Source organism: Zeugodacus cucurbitae, chromosome 5, assembly GCF_028554725.1.
Source record: "Zeugodacus cucurbitae isolate PBARC_wt_2022May chromosome 5, idZeuCucr1.2, whole genome shotgun sequence".
Classification (NCBI taxonomy): domain Eukaryota; kingdom Metazoa; phylum Arthropoda; class Insecta; order Diptera; family Tephritidae; genus Zeugodacus; species Zeugodacus cucurbitae.
In genome coordinates, this window is record NC_071670.1 from 30,116,626 (window position 1) to 30,137,805 (window position 21,180).

General features: G+C 32.7%; 2 protein-coding genes across 2 annotated transcripts in view; one reads left to right on the plus strand and one right to left on the minus strand.

Moving 5' to 3' along the window:
* LOC105216448 (otoferlin-like) overlaps nt 1-21,180 on the plus strand; it is a 107,078-nt gene that overhangs the window by 10,988 nt on the left and 74,910 nt on the right. Inside the window, exon 2 of the mRNA XM_029042999.2 lies at nt 18,064-18,449. Coding sequence (XP_028898832.2) covers nt 18,371-18,449 — 79 coding nt within the window. The 5' untranslated portion in view covers nt 18,064-18,370. The remainder of the gene's footprint in view (nt 1-18,063; nt 18,450-21,180) is intronic.
* On the minus strand, nt 10,008-11,020 carry LOC105216449 (protamine). The gene is made up of 3 exons (XM_011190937.3): nt 10,685-11,020; nt 10,265-10,627; nt 10,008-10,193 (listed from the first exon to the last, which is right to left on the minus strand). Exons 1-3 carry the CDS (start codon nt 10,850-10,852, stop codon nt 10,116-10,118), a joined length of 609 nt encoding a protein of 202 aa, XP_011189239.1. The 5' UTR covers nt 10,853-11,020; the 3' UTR covers nt 10,008-10,115.

Below are 21,180 nucleotides of genomic sequence, written 5' to 3' on the forward strand. Positions count from 1 at the left end.
AGGCATTCAACGCTATAGAATCGTAAAACCCAACCCAATGTGCGAAATATTGTATAATACCGCAAATCAACGCATTTCTATGAAGGTCTATGTAAATACATATAGAATCTGTATTACAGATGTAGATACATTGATGAAAATTATTTGTATGTATTGAAGTCAAAGTTTCTGAATGAAATTCACACTCACTTGGAAATGATGGATCCAGCAGTACATGAATCCAACTATAAAATACTAAACAACAAAGTCCGCACACTAAATTTTTACAGAAAAAAATACATATGTACGTACATAAATTGGTACATTAAAACCCTTTGAATTAGTAATAATATTCATTTCTCTTGAATAGCGAAATAAAATACCAAAAATATTAAAGTTGATTTCTTCATTCCAACAATGAAGTCATATCAAGAATTTACCTCTCCTGTTTTTTTTATCCACTTAACTATGTCTACATCGTCGAATACCTTGTACATCCCATCGTTTCATCGTCTGCGTTATTCATCAACGACCAATGTTCAAACGACCATACATTTTTCGCAAAACGTTTCTCTCGAAAACTCCTAGTCGTCTCATCGGGTATCGTCATCGTCCACATTTCTGCACCATAAAGCTGGACGGGAATATTGAGCGACTTGTAGTGTTTGGTTTTGGTTCATTAAGAGATGATATTACATTTACCTATTCAATCCAATGTAGAATATGTCGGCAAAAGTGATCCTGCGTTAGACTAATGTCAGTTCCAAGATCGACGAAATTATCTACAATTTCAATGATATGCCAGACCTCAATCAGTTCGTTAACGTTGGGTTTTAATTTCTCACATAATACTCTCAAAAGGACCTTATATGCGATATTGAGAAAGCTTACCCCACGATAATTAATGGAGAGTATGGGGAACATTTTCAAGACCGTAGCATGTTTAAAAGTAAAAATATTAAATATGAAAAATCCTTATGTTAAATAGGTGATCAATGGCTGGGAATATGTGCAAATTTGAACAAACGTCTTGCAATAACTACAACTGGTAAAAATAAGTCGAAAATATCTAAATAAGATACTAAACATATATCCAATTATTCTCAGCTAATATTAAATATGTATGCTAGTGATATGTTATGCAAACATGGAATACTTGAAACTTGATTAATTTGCTTTAATTATGTTTCACTCAATAGCTGCAATATTTGAATTTCTTTGTTGTGGGGGGGGCAAAATGTGCAGAAGAGTAGCGTAATATATTAAAAGTTGTAGATGAAGGCAAAAAGTAGTTTGAGAAAGAAAGCTAATGTCATAAAGCATGCTATAAATACGGCAGAAAGTAAGGGGAGACAAAGAATAACGATTTAAGCAAGTATAATGGAGTGTAGTAAAATTAATCTTTCTGCAGTAACTTCTTGAATAACCTGTAAAGACAGTACATGTTTCATTTAATAATGAACGGATTACATATATGTATATACCCAAATAGCACCTAAATGACTCTTCTTGCAAAAAAAAGCATTTTGTTAACAAATTTTTTGAACAAATAATATTGAAAACTTTTTACTCGAGAGCATGTTTTCACCAAATTTTAATAAGATCACCCATATATTCTGCATAAAGTCCACAAGTATAACGAAAGGAATTGTATAAAGTGCAGAGGAAATTTCATAGACCGAAGTCATCCATTTTTGCCAACAAACTGCAGTATTTTCGATAATATATGTATGTTCAGTTCTAACCAAATATACGGTAGTAAAGTGTATAAGACTGTCTTGTCTATTTGTAGTGCAAGTATGTGGTGGCGCTGACTATCCGACAAGATTTATTATGCCAAATTGTCTTTCATAAGAAAATTTCTAGCTGTACAAGGGCGATTCGATGTCTGTGTCTGTAAATAATGCAGTGAAATTAAAGAGTAATTCTGCAATCGGTGACTCTTGTCCTCCGATGATGACGATCAACGAGCTTCAACATATTGATCTTAGTTGAACTAGATGACTCGAAACGGCGACAACGGAAAATAATTTGACAAAAGTATATGACCTCGGAGGAATTGCTAAAGACCACGCAGTTCATATCGTACATGTTGAACATTTGAAAAATGTAGCAGCAATGGGTACCGCGTTTGTTCCTCTGGATAAAAGATTTAGCCGTGAGACAACTTTATAGCAGCGAAGACTGCAAATATGGCGTTTTCTGTCTGATGTGACTATCTGGATAAGGGCCTTCAAGAGCAGAACGGCCACAGCGCTGTACTCTTTTTTAACCGGTACATCACCGACTTAAAATAAATTTAAATCGTATGAGGAAAATGCCCGTAACGGAAGCGTATTTTTCATATCTCTTAAGATCATATATTTAGCACCGCTGATTATTTTCCCCAAAAATTTTATTTCAAAGGCCAATGACATGTATAACAGCACTTATATTTAATTCTTTTAATCTTTGAATGCCTGAAATTGCATTATTTTCCAACTATGTTGAGTCGAGTCGGTCACATACATTCTGCAGCTTTTATATAAATACACAAATACAATAAGTGGACTAGTATAAATAAATTGTGGTTTACACTTAGTTTCACTTTTTAGTTGCAATGTCTGTATACTAAAAGCGCCTCGCAACGTGCTCATAATTAATTGCAACTGTTTAACGACTCCTATAAAAAGTGAAGCAACTTTTTATTTCACAAATATACTAACGTGTACATGCATTTATTAAACAGCTTTAAATCGAGCTGCTGTCTAAATTTAATACTCCTATAAAATGTCGTTCACGCTTAAGTGAGGTTAATATTTTTCATTGTTATAGCATATTAAATACCGCTAATGTTTGTTAATAAAATTGTCGTTAATCATTCATATAAATATACTGGAATCATATAAAAATACAAAAAAAAAACGTTATGTCCATTTCTATATACGTTTGTACTATATATGAGGGTGGTCCGATTCCGTATTTTTAATGAAAAATTAAAAAAAGGCATGGAAAGAAGAATAAAATGTTTAAGGTATATGATTGGAGTATTTGTCACAAATATATTCACGTGACTGCCTCAGGCTTCCACAAAGCAGCGAATCGTTATATAAGAACAAAATATGATTTGAAGAATAGAAAACTGAGATTACTTTTTCTTTGAATCTACAAACTGAATAATAGTTGTTTATAGATATATCTCTTTCTCTCGAAAGCGGTTCCCAAAGTACATAAAGGAAACTAATTTCTGCTATCATCGACCACAAATTAGTTTCGTCTTTAGTAACTCCTTTAAATGGCTACAGTATATGCATATATAGCAGTAAATAACGAATCTATCAAACAAACGTACTTGTATGTAAGTACTGACTATAAACCGCAGATCTTCCAAGGTCGTATGTTCGCACTGTTTGAATTCCATCATTTTCTGTGGTAATTGTGTACTTCGCAACAACAACACGTTCTTGCCAAGACGGAAACTTTTAATTACTGCTTAGAAGAGCGTGCGACGCACATTTGTATGTACACACTTATGTATATACAATCCACAATCATTGGCAATATACTGTTTGCAGATGTTTTGAAAAGTTTCATACAGTTATTATGATGACAAGGCAGACTTTGACAACATTCGACGGGTGACAGCTTTAGCTGTCCGTTGCGTTGACGACCTCTTCGTTTTGAAAATGCCTGTTACTAGAATTATTTGCTGAAAAATACGCTTCAACGCGCAGTTTACATATGTATGTTGTGTTATATATAGGGTGTGTTTTTAGTGCTATGGAAATTAATATCAAACATAGCATAATTAATTAAACTCCAAAATTTCATATTTATACTGATTGGTAGTACGCAAATTTTTTTGGAGAAATTACGGACACATGATGATCTGCACTACATGATACATATTTTGACAATACCGAGTTTCCGTATAATTCATCAAACCATTTAATTAGTACCCATTACATCAAAAGTTTGTCATATCGCTGAAGATTATTTGAAGCGGCCTTAACGAAATAAAAATATAAAGTTTCACGCCCAGAACAGGTGTTTGAAAATTAATTTGCATGATTTGAAATCCTCCGTAAAATGACCCTATAATTGTATATGAGAGAAGCTTTCAAACTCAAACAAACAATGGTTGCGGTTGAGTATTCTGTGGACAAAGTTTTAAGCAGTTGTTTTTTTTTATAATTTGTGTGCACATAAAATTGTTTTAATAACATTTTCATCGTAAATATACATAAAATACAGTAACAGCTGTTTAGCATTTAAGCTAAGTAATTTTACAGTCGGTTTGACCCATTTGATGACTTTCGTAAACTTGCATTCGACAAAAAAAAATTTAAGAAACAATTGAATCGAAATTCTGAATTATTCTGACTTTTAAAAATCTTCTAACAAGTACAAGAAATACCATTTTCAGTCGTCTGTTTAATTTTTCCTTGATTAAGAGGATGTTCAAAAGTTCCATTCGCTTCTATAAGGGAGAACCATTGATATTAAATGCACTTTGAACTTACCTGTTAGCATTTTCAATTACGTAAGTTCCTATATATTCGAAATTGCTCGCGAGTGTTCTTTGGACTTGGACCAAGACAATGCAACCTTTCGTAAGTGGTTTACGAAATTCCAAAAGAGGCATGTCGAATTTTGGTTGCCCATAAAATTGGGTTGATTGATATAACTGACGCTCTCAAGATGTATGTACAATATATCAAAGTAACTTCTTGTTGTTTTGTGGATAGTATCGGTGTATGGTGCTTGATAGCAACTATAAGTAGGTATGAATATTTTTTGTTTAAATAGGAAATCGGAAATTGCAAAAACCACGTAATTTTCAATGTGGCATATTCGTTGGGTCTGAATGATTCGGTTCTAGAATATCATAATCTGTTATAAATCCGTCTGAACAAATCTTATTGTCCACCCCAATATACAATATAATAGTATCATTTGAAGGGATATTTGTATTACTATTTCTCATTCATAATTCGAAATTCGAAAAATAAAAGTATGTTATCTTCATCGTCCCAAGCGGAATACGGACCAAATCCATCTGTATCCCATACCTTTGTTGTAAGATTTATGAATTCATAAGTGTAATAGCATATTTTTTGTTCGCCTCCATACCATTTAGGGACTCTTTTCAAATTAAACCTCCATAATAATATTTTAAATTTTGTATTATGTCCTGGTCGAAAACTTCGATTTATGGTAGGAAATTTTTATGAAATTTGACTTCTGTTGCCAATTCAAGAGTTCTTGTTGTGGATAATATCGAGTTATGGTTCAACTGTATTATGAATAAAAAAATTTAATCTTTCCATAAATAAATTTCTATAATTTTTAACAACATAAATTGCCAGCAAAGCCAATAGAATGATTAAAATTAGAGATTATATGGGAATCTAATTCAATTATACTTCAAAACTTGTATTTCGATGTCGCTTACGTCATTCTTGCTGTTAGGACTTTCTAAATAAAAATTAATACGAGCACTTTCATAGTTCTTTTCCCAAGGTATCTGCAAATTTGTATTTTCATTTTAGTTAAACATGAAACTCTTGCCGCTGTCTACAGACAAAGCAAATAAAACGCACTTATTCCTCCTTCCACAAAATACATTTAGTTATACAGGTACGAAAATGTATAAGTATATATGTAGATTTGAAAATATGTATGTATGTATTATAATTGGCATACCTTCAATGCAAATTCAACATAACGTGGCTTATGAATGCGATGCAGCTGGGACAATACGCTTCAAAATACATATATAATTTAGTTATATCTTCCCAGGTATATACATATATACTTGTAAATGTATGTACTGAGCATATTCACCAACTTTTATTTACATTGTTTTAAATAATGGGAATGAAAAGCATGAATCGCAGCTGGCACTTGAGCGCAAGAGTATCTATTCAGATTTAGAACTTGAATACGCTAGCGCGGATTTTGAGATGAAGCAAAATTCATTTCAAACACTCATAACAGGAAATGTAAAGAATATGTATTCATGTCTTATTTATTTCCTCACTGAAATATGTATTGAATTTTATATTTTACAAAATAATAAGCACAATGGCCTTCGTAAGTTATAGCGACGCTTAAAAGTTTAGAGTGAAGATAGAAATTATCACAAATAAATGTCCATTCGTTTGATATCGATGGAATACATATCGAATAAAATTCTTGGGCACTGTGTAAGTAATTGTTGTTTGATCGGACAGGTTCCAAGACTGATTAACATAAAATAAATATCTGAAACAATCAGAGAACGGTATTTTTTGATAAAACATATAACTAGTCAAGAATTATGTATAGAATTGCTAATTGGGAGAGCCAGGTGATGATTTGTTTGGAAAAGGGGTCATGACTTGGTTCTCTAATAATGACATTTATGTAACATTGAACCCACTTTTCGCACAAAAGTGAAATATATGTTCAAAGTAATATGCCTACATAATATGGTCCAGACATGTTCCTAGACGGAAATGATTTTAAAATATTTTCCCAATATATCTCCTAAGCGAAGTTCTTCATATAAACCCACTCCCATTCGTTTCAATATAATGTGGATGAACATAGTAAAAAGCATTTTATGATTGAAGACACTCTAAAACCCCTAGTACTTGCTTTCCCTTAACTTTTAACACGTTCCACCCGGCGCATTTTTTCTATGTTTCTATACATCGTGTGCACAAGATGATTTTGATGATGATTTCTAGTATGGTGTAACATTTGTGTACCACCGGTTGTCCGCGCGTCAGATAAATGAATTTGCCTGTGAGCCACTGGTGGTCCACGCCGCCAGATAAGCGCAGTGCTCGTGGACCACCAGAAGTCCACGCCAGGTAGAACGTGTTAAGTAATTAATTTCTGCTAAGTGATAATGATTCAAAATCTTCGTTAAGTGTAAATATTTATTCTACCTCTCCAGAGTCAACCATCCATTTTATATAATTTTACATTCCCTAAACCCATCTGATTTTATAGTAAAATGAACATAGTGCTATCTTGTATACGATGTTTTACAAATCGAATGAAATACAACCTTCTAGGACTGTTGAGCTAAATTTTTGGCATAATAACCAATACCTTCTGAGAATCTCTACAAGCTATTAAACATGACATTGTCAAATCAAAAAGGTAACATATCAAAATGCTGTACACAATTTAGAAACTTTCTATTCTATAATAATTTAATAAGGTTGATAAGATCTATAAATGGAACAACACAACACCATCCACTGATCGTTTCCAAATTTGTTTGGGAATGCTTGCTGTTCTCCTTTGTGTTGGTCAAATCAAAGTTCTGCAAAATTATAGCCCTCACCTCTAAGCAGAGTATAACAGCTAAATATGCGTTCTATTTCAGGTTAGATCAAGCTTAACCTCTCCTTGACATATAATTTAATATTATTTAGATGGAATGCAATTAACTTTCGTTAAGAGTAAAATTTTGTGAGAAAAATCTTTAAAACTATTTTATTGCATGGCAACAATGCCATAAGCAATGGAATTTCGTTACACTATGCGCCGGAAATCCCAACAACTAATCTCTTCTAATCCTTTGCTGCTATTTCAGCTGTTGACGTAAGCGAAATCCTAAAAGCAAATCTGTTTCGATTGCTTTCAATTTTGATGTGTAGGAATGATGGATGTGGCCACTATGAAAACCACATTATGTTGCATAACATACTTTTCTATACATATAATACATTTTTATGGCGATTATAGTGAGACACTCTAGTTTATTCTATATATGTATCGGATTTATGGTAATATATGGTTTATTCTATATGTATATGTATGTATCAAATTTATGGTAATATGTGGACGTGGATATATGAACCACTCCACACCTCGTACATTTTCAGCAGAATATTTGACCACATTTAGCAGCGCTGAAATTGTTAGTATTTATATGTATGTTAGTGTTAACTTTTATTCTCCTTCTCTTTTAGACGGCACAGCAATTTTTGAACTTACATATTATATATAATACATATGTTAAAATATGTACATTCATATTAGTAAATCCCGTCTTTGGCGACTTAACAGGTACTTATGCATAATGTCTTCCTGGGCAAATGCCAAAAGTTGTAGATTTGGTTTTGCGAGAAATACACATAAACTTAATCCAGGCACTTGCGTATATATACAAGTGATTTCTTATACAGTAAGCAAATGTAAAAAGTAATATTTTATGGTGTTTACATACGCAGGTTTCGCATTAGCGAAAGTTTTGCCTTATTATGCATTAAAAGATATTGCGGCAACGATTTCCACTGATTGCCTCATAATTTCGCCGAGGGCGCAACAAAACTTTATTTACATACATATTTGTAGATATACATACGAGTATGTGTGTACTCGTATTCATTTAATGGTTGCTACAATAAATAATTAGTTTGCACGGATTTAAGCAATGCAACGGCATTAAGAAAGTTACTTCGCTTTGTGGGTGGAGCATCACCACATCTCAGCAAATATTTATTTATGGTAAATGAGCATATTTAAAAAACTTTGGAGTGTGGCGATTCGAACAAACAACAGATGCAATAAGCTAATATAATGGAATACAGTTGAAATAGAAAGAGGTTTATGTGATAGAGTATACCAATACAAACTATATAGTAAAACAGTTAAAGTAGAAAGAGCTGATACAGCGAATTCAGATTTAATGGACTATATTAATACAATCTCTGCTAAATATTTGTGTTATGTCAAAACTAGATATTTAATGATGAATATTTGCATGTAAATAATGAAATATGGAATTGCTCCGTGTGTTTTTAACTTCATTTGGGATATGTTGATGAAACTTGGCAAATCCTATAACAAATTTACTCCTTAAATATCGAACAATAATTGACACATACTTATTTAATTGGGTCAGTTGGTCGTAGCTGAGAGTGTACACGAAGAGCGATTTGGAGTCGTTCCCAGCGACTCGCACTGACGTATGCGTCGACATGGAGCATTTTACGTCGAGATCTTAAATTGAAAATGTACAAAATACAGCTGGTGTAAGAACTGAAGCCGCTCGACCTTCTCAAGCGACATCGCTTAGGTTCTTAAAAAGTTTCAAGAAAATCCGACGAAAACATCACGCGTGTCATTTGGCAGTCATGGACCTTCTGAGACGAAGCTGCGGCTAACATTTGAAAGAGATAATATTTAAAAAATAAATGCCAAAGAATGTTCTTTCGAATGATAATACACAATCCTAATTAAATTTGAATTTTCTGTGAAATGCATCACCCTTTGAGACTACATCACCTAACATACTAAAAATAAATGAAATCAGTCATGATCTTTCCTTACTCTGCATACGATGAATACGCCGATTTCCATTATTTTGCTTGATTTTTAAGAAAATACTAATCAAGATATCATGAAGAAACTTACTCTTAAGATATAGCTTAAAACAATAATTGTGTAATGCTTATTTTTCCTATCCTTTATATTAATATAATATTTTCTAGTATATATTATTCGGTTTGGCTCTAACTAAGCCCATTTTAGTTGTTCCAATTAAATCCAATTAAAGCAATAAATGCTTAAGAAACGATATTTTCCAAGGCCTACAATTTATAAACAAAAGAAGAAGAGCATTCTATCTTTTCGAAAGTTTGTTTTTCATTTTCTTATATTTTTTCGACAAATTTCAAGATTTTGAATTGTATACAAATTCAAAAATCAAAATAAAATAAATCAAAATAAGGAATGACACATGAATGCAAACAATGTCAACGAAATCGCGCTCAGAAAACCGTGGTCCCTTTATTAATGGAAGTGTTTTAGAGATTATGTTGGCTGTTAAAAGACATTTCAAACAGATGAGAGAAATAGTATATCAGTTTATAACACATAACAAAATGTGAAAACAAAAAGAAAATGATATAAAACAAATCAAAATATAAAATGCTGGTTGAAGTGTAGATTCTTAACTACTATGTTTAAAGAAACATAACAGATCATTACATAACCTGAAAAAAATCGGTTAAGAGGAGTGGTTAATTAATAAAATTGGCGACTTATCTGTTTTCTACACACTATCATTTTGCACATTTTTATTTAGAAAATAGAATAGTTTCACATAAACAATTTGTTAGACAGACATTAATTAACTTCACATATTGATTTTAACATCGCCTCTTTTTTCGGAACGATCGGCAAATGGCGCTCCTCTTCTTACGCTTGCTCTTCGACATTTTACAGGCCTGTCGAAAATAGAAAAACAATTTTGTATGATTCAATTTATGTTGACTTGCAACAAATCAAATCCATGTACCTGTCGCATGTAGCGTCGTTTACACTCCGGCGCCAACGAGCACCATCTACGCGCACCCTTCTTCACCGTCTCTTGTGGACTCAGACCACAATGTCTACGTCTGTAGGCGCGTAGGAAATTCAAATAAGCATTCGCTGTCACTGGACCGGGTTTCATGCATCGTTTGCGCCGACTACCACATCTACGTCTACGCCTCTTCGGACGACAACTACGACGCTTAGGTCGGCGCTTTCTTCGGCAGCCGGAACGTCTACGCCTCTTCGGTCGACAGCCACGACGCTTGCGGCGTTTGGGTCGGCATGAGCGCCGCCTACGCTTTGGACGACAGCTCCGACGCTTCTTACGTCGAGGTCTTTTGCAAGCCTGTACACAGACATGTGATATGAATAGACGAACGATTAGTTAATAATGTTTACACACCATTTGCCGATACTTGGCTTTCTGTTTACAGGAGAGTCGATTCCACGCCTTCGCACCTTGTCGCACTGTCTCCACTGCTGACATACCACAGCACTTCTTTCTGAATTCGCGCAGAAAATTTAAGTAACCATTGCTAGTGATAGGGCCCGGTCGCATGCAACGACTCATGATTTGTTAAAAAAATTAAAAACTGGATTTTATCGAACCAAAGTAGTAAAAATGACTAAAAAATTTTGTATCGTTTTAATAAAATTTCTTTTAATAAAAAATGTAACTCAATTGACTGTAATTTTTCAGATGTCGAGAATTTCAACGCTTGCGAAGATTTTTTTGAACATTGTGTGAATGTTGTTAGTAAACGCAAGGTCTATGTAAGCCCCTTCGTTTATCTGGTTGAGGTTAACATAAAAAGGCACGCACACATTTTGAGGAAGTTCTTAGCTTGAGATATATATTTGTATACGGATGATAATCTCATTTGTAGAGTAGATCAAGTATATTGTCTTTAAAATATTAAACTTATGTACGTAAATATATATTTATATACAAATACTTAAATTTTTTTGTATCTTTATTTATAATTGAATGTGTAATTAGTGTGGTTCACAGGTTCTACAAGATTTCATCTGATATATTAAAAAAAAACAGCGAGTACAAAATTATAATTTTTTAACTCTTCATGTATATCCAATTATCTTGCAACTGTTTCTCAAGTTTTTGAAAAACTTAAAACCAGAATACCCGAATTTTCAATGGTCTCATCATAGATAAAAAGTAGACTGCCCATTAAACTCTATAACTTCTCTCCAGTTATTATTTTCTGACACTCGCAACATGTTGCACAGAGTATAATAGAGTCATATATACCAAATTGATCAGGATGACAGCTAGAGGTGCAGTCCGTTAATCGTCTGGTACAGGAGATCGTTGAAAGAAGGCGCATATTTGTGCGATTTTTTTTAAGTGGGCATGAGCACCAATGAGTTTGTTGTATAATCTCGCAAACTACAGAAGGTATTAAAACCTCACTTACATAATTCATTTGCCTGTAGCATCCCATCATACACCATGAAAATAGTTAAAATCCAAGAATAACCCCGATCACGCCCCATACTAAGGTTTTGAAAAAAGTTACTAACCGAACCGAAATTTGGTACTTAATATTTTTTTGATATTCAGATGTTACGGATGGAAAAAGGATTAACAACCACGTCTATTTACCACATAACACACTGAATATTCTTGAATAAAACTTTTCAAATACGGCATTTGATGTGTGACATCACTCCTTTAAAAATTGTCGATATCGGCCTATAATTTTTCAAGTTCCCATATGTGCCAATGGATGATTTTTTGCCGAAAATATCGGAAAATATTGTAGAGTTTTTAAAGAACTTAGCTCTTTCTCACTTGTTCAACTTCATTTAAACACAATGAAATTAATCATTAACTCTGAACAATGTCTGCTAAGTGAGGTTATGTACTGGGACTAATTTTGCAGAGTCGCATGTATTTTCTATTGTTTGAATTAGCAAGTTATCTAGATGCTTCTTATTTAAAAATTATGAAAATTTATTGTTCTCTTGGGAAGAACTCCAAGATTCTGGACTAATAGACAAAGCTTTTAGTGCTTGATACTTAAATGTCGCTCCCTATATATCTCTCTCACTATGACTCGTTTCTTTTTCAGTCTCATTAACAGAAATAGTGAAAGTTAAAGTGTCAATTGGATTCTAACGTAATTATTATACTCTCGCAACAAAAGTTGCTAAAGAGATTATTATAGTTTTGTTCACATAACAGTTGTTTGTAACACCTAAAACTAAAAGAGTTAGATATAGAGTCACATATACCAAAGTGATCAGGGTGACGATTAGATTTGAAATCCGGATGTCTGTCCGTCCGTCCGTCTGTCCGTCTGTGCAAGCTTTAACTTGAGTAAAAATTAAGATATATTGACAAAACTTGGCACAAATATTCCTTGGCACCATAAGAAGATCAAGTTCGAAAATGGGCAGAATCGGACCATTGCCACGTCCACAAAATAGCGAAAACTAAAAACACATAAAGTGTCATAACTAAGCCATAAATGAAGATATAAAAGTAAAATTTGGAATAAAGGATCGCACTAGGAGGAGCATATTTGGATGTAATTTTTTTGCGGAAGTGGGCGTGGCCCCGCCCACAAATCGGTTATTTGTATTTAACTCGCAAACTAATAAAGCTATATAAACCAAACTTTCCGCAGTCGGTTCCCTTACGTACCCCACCACACACCATGAAAATAGTTGAAATCGGATAATAACCACGCCCACCTCCCACACAAAGGTTAGGTTGAACATTACTAACGAAAAACGTCAGAAACCCTAAATTTTGCAGAAGAAATAGCAGAAGGGAGCTGTACTCAGATTTTTTTACAAAATGGAAAATGGATAATGGATGAAGATAACGGAATAAAACTTTACACAATTAGTGCATATTATCTCTTGGGGTCACTTGTGAAAAAATTGTCGAAAACGGACCATAACTTTTCAAGGCCCCACATATCGAACATGTTGAACTCAGCGCCTAAGGGTAAATTTTAACCGAAAATATGGGTAAATCTCTCAGATATCTCAATTTAATTCAGAGGAAATTGTTTTCTTCTAATAGTGTGTCTCTGTTCCAAAAATTATTAAAATCGGGTCATAACATTTCCATATACCTCATTGTAGGTTTTTCAAAAATACGGTGAGCTTTATTCCGCATATATGTATTGGTTAAATTTCTTCAATAAATTGCGAGAGTATAAGATGTTCGGTTGCACCCGAACTTAGCCTTTCCTTACTTGTTTTTTGAAAGAATTGTACTGAGATTGATTATATTAAAGGACAACCAATTTTTTTAAAGTACCTATCTTTTTTCAATCAACCGCAACAACAACAAGTCAGTGTGTCAATATGAACAAAAATAATAATACCAGTTTAGTAGTTACTAACCTAGTTCTATATACGTAATAAGATTGACAGAAGTCATTCTAGTAGGTCAGTAAGTGTTCACCACGTTAGGCTTTATTTTCATTTAATTTAAACCGAATGGCCATAAATCCGCAATTATTATCTTTTATTTCATTTCCAGTTTGCACCCCATTAGATTTCAATAAACTGCTTCCTTTACTGCCATTTTATTGCTTGCAATGTTTACTCGTATAACTGTTGACTTTTCTTTGTTGATTTTACAAGTTAAAAGTTAACCAATTAAAGCGACACACAATATTTGTTCATGAGCAAATTTAGCATTTGTTTGAATAATATCCTAACTCGAAAAAGCAATTTAATTCTAACATATAAAAGCCGTCCAATGGAATGCGTTATGCCGTACTAAAATAGACATAACGATTTTTAAGTTTCGACTGTTAGCAGATTACAGTTTCTATTTTCTTTAAGGGCTTAAATAAATTTAAAATCTTAGCGCTGTATATTTTGATTTCGAATTATGACTTTGTTTATGATCCAAGAACTTATATCCTAGCACTCTGAATCGGCATATAATATTTATAAGTATATATAATATCGTATAAGTCAAAGCGGTCAGAATCAAAAGGCAAATTAGAAAGGACTATTCACTATCACTATGGACTCCAATTTGAATCCCATCAACTCTTTTGGTTCTAGGTTTGATAACTACAATATTAACGTATAATAGAAAAGCTAAAGCTTTACAATTCTCTAAATACAAACCTATAATGCTTACGAATTGTGCAAGAATCCCACTTTTTTATTTTTTCTTGACCACTTCAGAGTTCCTATATGAAATCAGCTTCCTTATTAAGAATAATGTTCGGAAACTTCTTATTCTTAAGTTTAGAGTTTTGAATTATTTTGAAGTGGCCCTGTCAAAAACATTCAATTTTATTAAATTTTGAAATTATAATGTTTAAGTTAGTGATAACAAAAAAGTGATACAAAATAATTAATTTTGAGTTATGCTATGAATGCAATATATAAATATAGACTATATTCAACTCTTTCTCTATAAATATATAATATATTCACTGTACACTATAAGAATTTATTACTTTTAGATCAGTTAGGATTCATCGACACTCAGTTTGAACGAAAAAGTCCCAGTACTCAACATGTTTAATGTTTAAATATTTATACAAACAATGCGACGGAATGTATTTAGTGTATTGTGCTGAATGTCGATTGAATATTTATATTCCCAACATCCCATTCCTCTTTGTTTTCATGCTTTGATAAAGTTGTTCTGAGCACCTCCTGGCTTACACAGTACATGATAGAATATACATATGTAGGTGCAATATGATATCTAAAATCGATATAATATTTTTATACTCGGATAAATTTAGCATCTCAGTTTTGTTTTATGCACTGTTTAACAAACGTTTTAAGCTTACTCATCTATTTAATGCGAAGGCGAGATCGTAAAATTCTATCTTACATATAATACAGTACAAAAGCATAAATAAAGTTGGTACAAAAGTATTCGTATATATAGATATTATGAAACATATATTTATAATTTATTTGGAGATATGAAATTGACATAACAAGGACGGTAAAATGTTAGTTAGTTTATCATTGTAAAAATAATCATTAGTTCAGTTAAAATAAAAACCACACAAAATAATGGCTCCGTAACGTAAAAATTGAAATAATGTTTTGGGAAATAGTGGTACCAATATATCAATTATCTTATCAAATATGATTTGAGTAATGAAATTTATTTTCTAAGGGCGCTATAGCGAACGATTCGGAATGGTATATTTACCTAGAACACGTCAAAGATTCGAGAGAGACTAATGAATGTCATTGTGACCGACGTTTTGAAACCAGTATCCTTTGCTAATTAAAGATCTTGCATGCATATTTAGTTACACTGATGCGATATTTAGTTTATTGACGCAGCGCTTCTTATATACTCAAAACTGTCTCTAATAGAAAGAGTGACTAGTTCGACCCGTTTTTCTGTAAAGCGATTTATGGTTACAACTATATTGTAGAGAGTTTTCAAATGATTTTGGTTTGTTTTTAAGTTTGATTGACATTGTTGTTACAACTTATCAAAATAATATACAATATCCTAAAGGCAAATGTTTGCATTAAGACTACAAAATGTAAAGGTAATCCATGGGATATTGCCTTGAAAATAATTTCGAAAGTAAGCTGCTGTAGACTCTGCCTGAAGCACTCTGATGTTATTCGAAATTGAAAAATAGTTCCATAACATTGTTATATTCATTGTTCCTCACCTTTTGTTGAAATTTTAAAGTAACCTCTGAACCACGTGGACTACATTAGCTTTTGCAGGAGGTCCCTCTTATTTTGCGTAATGTTAAAGATGTATAAAATTTACTTATAATAAAGTAGTTAATATACAGATTTTGTTAATAGCAATGTTATTTGTCATGGCTAGCGAGTCTACAAACTACTATGCTTTCATATAACCTTGGCCTCGTAATGCTGGCGTCATCTTCGTTGGCCTTGTGAGCGGATTTTTTTTGTCGTTCTTCTGGTTGAATAGACAGAACCATTTACACACCCACCTGACTGCATACGCAAGCTGGCTTTGGTCTCAATGTTATTTGTGAGCACAAATATTTCAAAGTGTATTACTGCCAATTCACCGTACATATCTGAAAAGTACTTTTGGCGTACTCAAAAACTTAAACACGTCTACAGTGTCTACAGTGAAGTGTAGTGTCAGTAATTGAGTCAGTTGCCGGTGTGTCAAAATGTAAAAAGGAAAAGTGAGTTATCAACCCCTGAAGTGGAGTATTTGTCTAAGAGTATGCTTTCTTTGTGTGACTCTTATCCACTTTCTTTTTGCTACCTAGGGAATGCTGTAGAAAGCATAGTATATATGGATATATTAACAACTTCAAGTAAATATCAAAAAGTTTTTCCTTCAAATATTAACGGTACAAGAGTAGTAGTTATGTGAAAAATGGAAACATGTTAATGTTGCACAAACATAATGTACCCTCGTTAGCTCATCTTTGATCACACCCGATGGTGAATTCATATTTAAAAGTAGTAAGGAAGGCACACTTTTGTTTGAAACTGCAGATTTTATAATCTCGCAAATTAAAATAAGGCATTTAAAATATTTTTTGTTTTTTTTTTATGAAATTTTTTATATATTTATCTATTTTAATTCAAAAATTCATTCATATGACAGTAACGGAAATTAGTATATTCAACACATTTAGTTTTGGTTCGGTATCATTCTAATTTGGTATTCAATATAACCGACATATCCCTGAAGGACGAAAATAATAATGGTAAATATTTATTTCGATCACCTTTGAATTGGAGTTACCACGTGTCAGAGAAACTATTTGGAATATTTGTTGTACAAATAATTAATTTTTGCTTTGCTCACAAAAATAAAATTAACAGTTTATAAGATAACTTGTACTTTTTACAGTCATTTAGTTCTGTACAATACAATTCAATTTATATTTATTTGGTCTATGTATTGCTCTTTTTGAGAAAGCATTTACTTATTGGTGTGCAAAAATAAAATAAATTGGCAAACTGCCTAGCCAAAGACTATTAGCTCCCTCAGCTGGCATGTAGCCACCAAAATCCAAAAAAAAAACTTCGAGTTAGAGAAGTTTTCATTAAAAAATAATTTTTATCAAACAACATTATTTTTTGGTTGTTTACTTCAGTGAAAAGAGCTTTCTAGTGATCGTCAATTGTATTAATATTCGTATTTAAATAGGAATTTAAAATTGCAAAGTAATGCGTTATATAATTTTTTGGATGGCGGTTGAATAATTTTTAATTTAACAACATTATTTTCCATGTGGCATATTCGTTGGGTCTGAAATATTTGGTTCTACAATATCATCATCTGGCTGAGCAAATCTTATTGACCACCTCAATATACTAATCTGCAATAGTAACATTTCAAGGGATATTTGTATCACTATTTCTCATCCATAATTCGAAATCATCTTCCATTAATCTTTGATCATCATCAATATTTTGCAAAAAAAATTAAAGGGGAATGCGGACCCATCCAGACTTTCGGAAACCCTTGACGTCTGTATCCCATACCTTTGTTACATGATTTATGCAATCCATAAGTGTAATTTCTTATTTTTTAACTTTTTTAAAATGCTGCATCGATAGTAAAATTTTAAATTTACTCTTTATTCTATTTTGTTTTAATATTTTTGTTGTTACATTTCAATGTTCAAAGAAAAAGAAAATATTTCATGAGTTTGTCATTAGTAGAATTACACATAAAGAGCCACAGATTTAAAACCAATATTTTCCATAGTGAATTATTTCCTATTAAGAGATTATACATATATAGAATTTACTATTTATATAACTAACCAACTTTTTATTTTATATTTACAGATCAATCGCACGATTTCCGTTCAAATAATCGTGACATTAATTACTACAAAATTATAATGTTGATAAAGCATAACGGCAAACATTACGAAAAGCAATAAACTACAAGGGATAATTTAATGCTTGGAAAACTCATGTGATGAATTTTGACAGACAAAAACACCAAAAATATGAAACACATTATAATATTATAAATATTTACCCGCGATACTTACCTGCTAAGTTTGAAAGAATCATTAACCACAAGTAGAAATTATTAGATATTGAGAAAATATATTTCACCGAAACAAATAATTTAAGTGAAGTCAATATGTCGCTAACGGTAAAAATTTTGCAATTCCAATTGCCAAAGGCAAAATCAAATTTAATCGCACGCATCGAATTTCGAGGTAAGTTTGTTGCTTCTGAATAATTCACAAGCATGCACTTTAATACATTCCAATACTTTAGTTAATATGTTTTCTATATATTATATGTATATACACATATGTTAGCTGAAAATACTTTTTACTGTTAGAAACCCAATAAGCTTAGTTTATAAAACTATATTTAAATATTCTTAAAAGTTATATATTTCAAAATTATTTGGATAATGAGACGACTTCAAATCCGGCTGTCTGTCTGTGCATTAAAATGAAGATATCTTGATAAAACTTGGTACATATACACGCCCCTTCATAGGTTTTTTAAACTTCTACAGCTATATAAATCAAACTTACTTGTCACATTTTCCCTTGGGATCCCATCATACACCATAAAAATTTGGTGAATGGGTCAGTAACCACCCCACATAAATTCTAAAAGAACGGTAGGTGAAATCTGCACTCAGTTTGGTAAAAAAAAGGAAAATGGGCGTGCCGTAGGTATCTTTTGGATCAAAAACCATATCTCAAGAACTTCTCAACCAATTTCAAATCTTGGTAAATCTCTCTGATATTTTATAGAAATTTCGAAGTAATATTAGATTTTTAAAACAACACCAACATGGTGGACTTATCGCCTTATAAATAAATAGCGAAAGTATAAAATGTTCGGTTACATCCTTTCTTACTTGTTAAAATTATCAAGTTCCAGTCCATGTTAGACTGATTAGTCCAACGAATGATAGTCAATGGTTAAAAGGTTGCTGGCAAGCAGCACAAATCACCCGAAAATTTGACACCAAATGACGAATATTGATTTAGGTTCCAGTTGGGCAGGATATTTTCGACGATATAAATATGTACATATGTAATAGGTCTATAACTTTGCTTCCGCCGTTTTTTTTTTTTTGTAAATTTAAGGCTTTTTTCACTTAGGACAGCCTCACCGTATGTATCTGAAAGCATTCGATGAGCCTCAGCCGCAGTTTTCTTGGAATTAAAAAAGAAAAGCTAAATTTCCCGCAAATGTCGAGATTTCGGCTTATAAAATGACATTTTCAGTTGAGAATAGGTTTGGGATGCAAACAGATCTCTACAAATATTTTGTTGGGTTAATGTTGACACAAATGTCCAAGTTCAATATAAAAGAAAATCGATTAATTCGACCAGTGCTTGACCCTAGAGACATCCATTGGAAAACAGAAGCAAAGTTGTTGACCTAATACATGTTGAATTAATAGAACTGGACTAACATTTTTAACATAAAATCTCCCATGCTTAATCGTCAGTTTCTAATATTTACGAAACAAAGCTACAGATATCTTTTAAATTGACTTAAATGACCTTTACCATTGCATAATCTTCCAATTTCACCAAAAATATCGCTCAACTCACCATAACCACCAATAATCTGGGCAGAACTGATATCTGGTTCTGATTCTGAACCACAGTGTCATCCTGCGACGCAATCATAACTGAATTTATGTGAGAGCTTTTGCGTGCGTGTTCTAACATTAGCTGTTATGGTGATTTCGTCACGAGCTTGCAATTCCACTTAACAAATATTTACATAAGGAGGGCGAACGCGCATTATCGCTTTAAATATCATTAATACACCTTGGATAAACAATCCGCACATGTGTGCACATCCATGCATGTATAAGTTTAGACACATTGACTTCGTCACATACCTGCAGAGCCACCACATTCTCATCTAATTTATTATCACAGAAAGAATGCCACATTTTTGCACATACTTGTGCGTACGGCATTTCCCAGACGGCTTGCGATTGCAAATACATAGGTGGGCGTCCTTTTGCCTAGACTAGATGAGCAGAAAAATGCCACGAATATTTGAAATGAAAGCCGTGTAAAAGGACGTGAGATGCCTAAAATTCTTTCAGCATAATTTTGCTTTCCCCGTAAATATGTAACTACATATATACATATGCAGCCATATTCAGCATTCTTTGTTTACTCACGTATAATAATATTGCTTTTATCTTAAATAAATCGAATAAAGATGATAATTTTATTTAAAACAAATAAGTTAACTAGTCTTGAAAATTGTAGTATTAGCAATTTTTCATCGTAACCGAAAAGTCCACGATTCGACCCTTAGCAAAATTATATAGAGGAAATAAAAATATTTGGAGAAAAATAGTAGAGTAGCATTTGCAACAACAACAACAAAGTTGCAAAGAGAATAGTTTATATTAGATCTACAACTTTGCTTCCGTTTTCCAGTGGATGCCTCTAGGGTCAAGCACTGGTCGATTAAATCGTTTAATATCGATCTTGGACATTTGTGTCAACAGTAACCAAACAAAATATTTGTAGAGATCTTTTTGTGTACGATGAGGCTGTCCTAAGTGAAAGAACATGTCGCGAATGGTTTCAACGTTTTAAGAATGGTGATTTATACAATAAAGCCTTAAATTTACAAAAAAATGGCGGAAGCAAAGTTGTAGGCCTAATAATTTTATTCACATAACGGTTGTTTATAAGTCATAAAACGCAAAATGATCAGGATGACGACACGAGTTAAAATCCGGATGTCTGTCTGTCCGTCCGTCCGTCCGTGCAAATGATAACTTGAGTAAAAATTAAGATATCTTGAGAAACTTGGTAAACATATCCCTTCGGACTGTGGGAGGGTTGCTAGTGAAAATGGGGGAAATCGAACCATTGTCACGCCCACAAAATGGCGAAAACCGAAAAACTATAAAGAGTTATAATTGGATGTAAAATTTTTTGA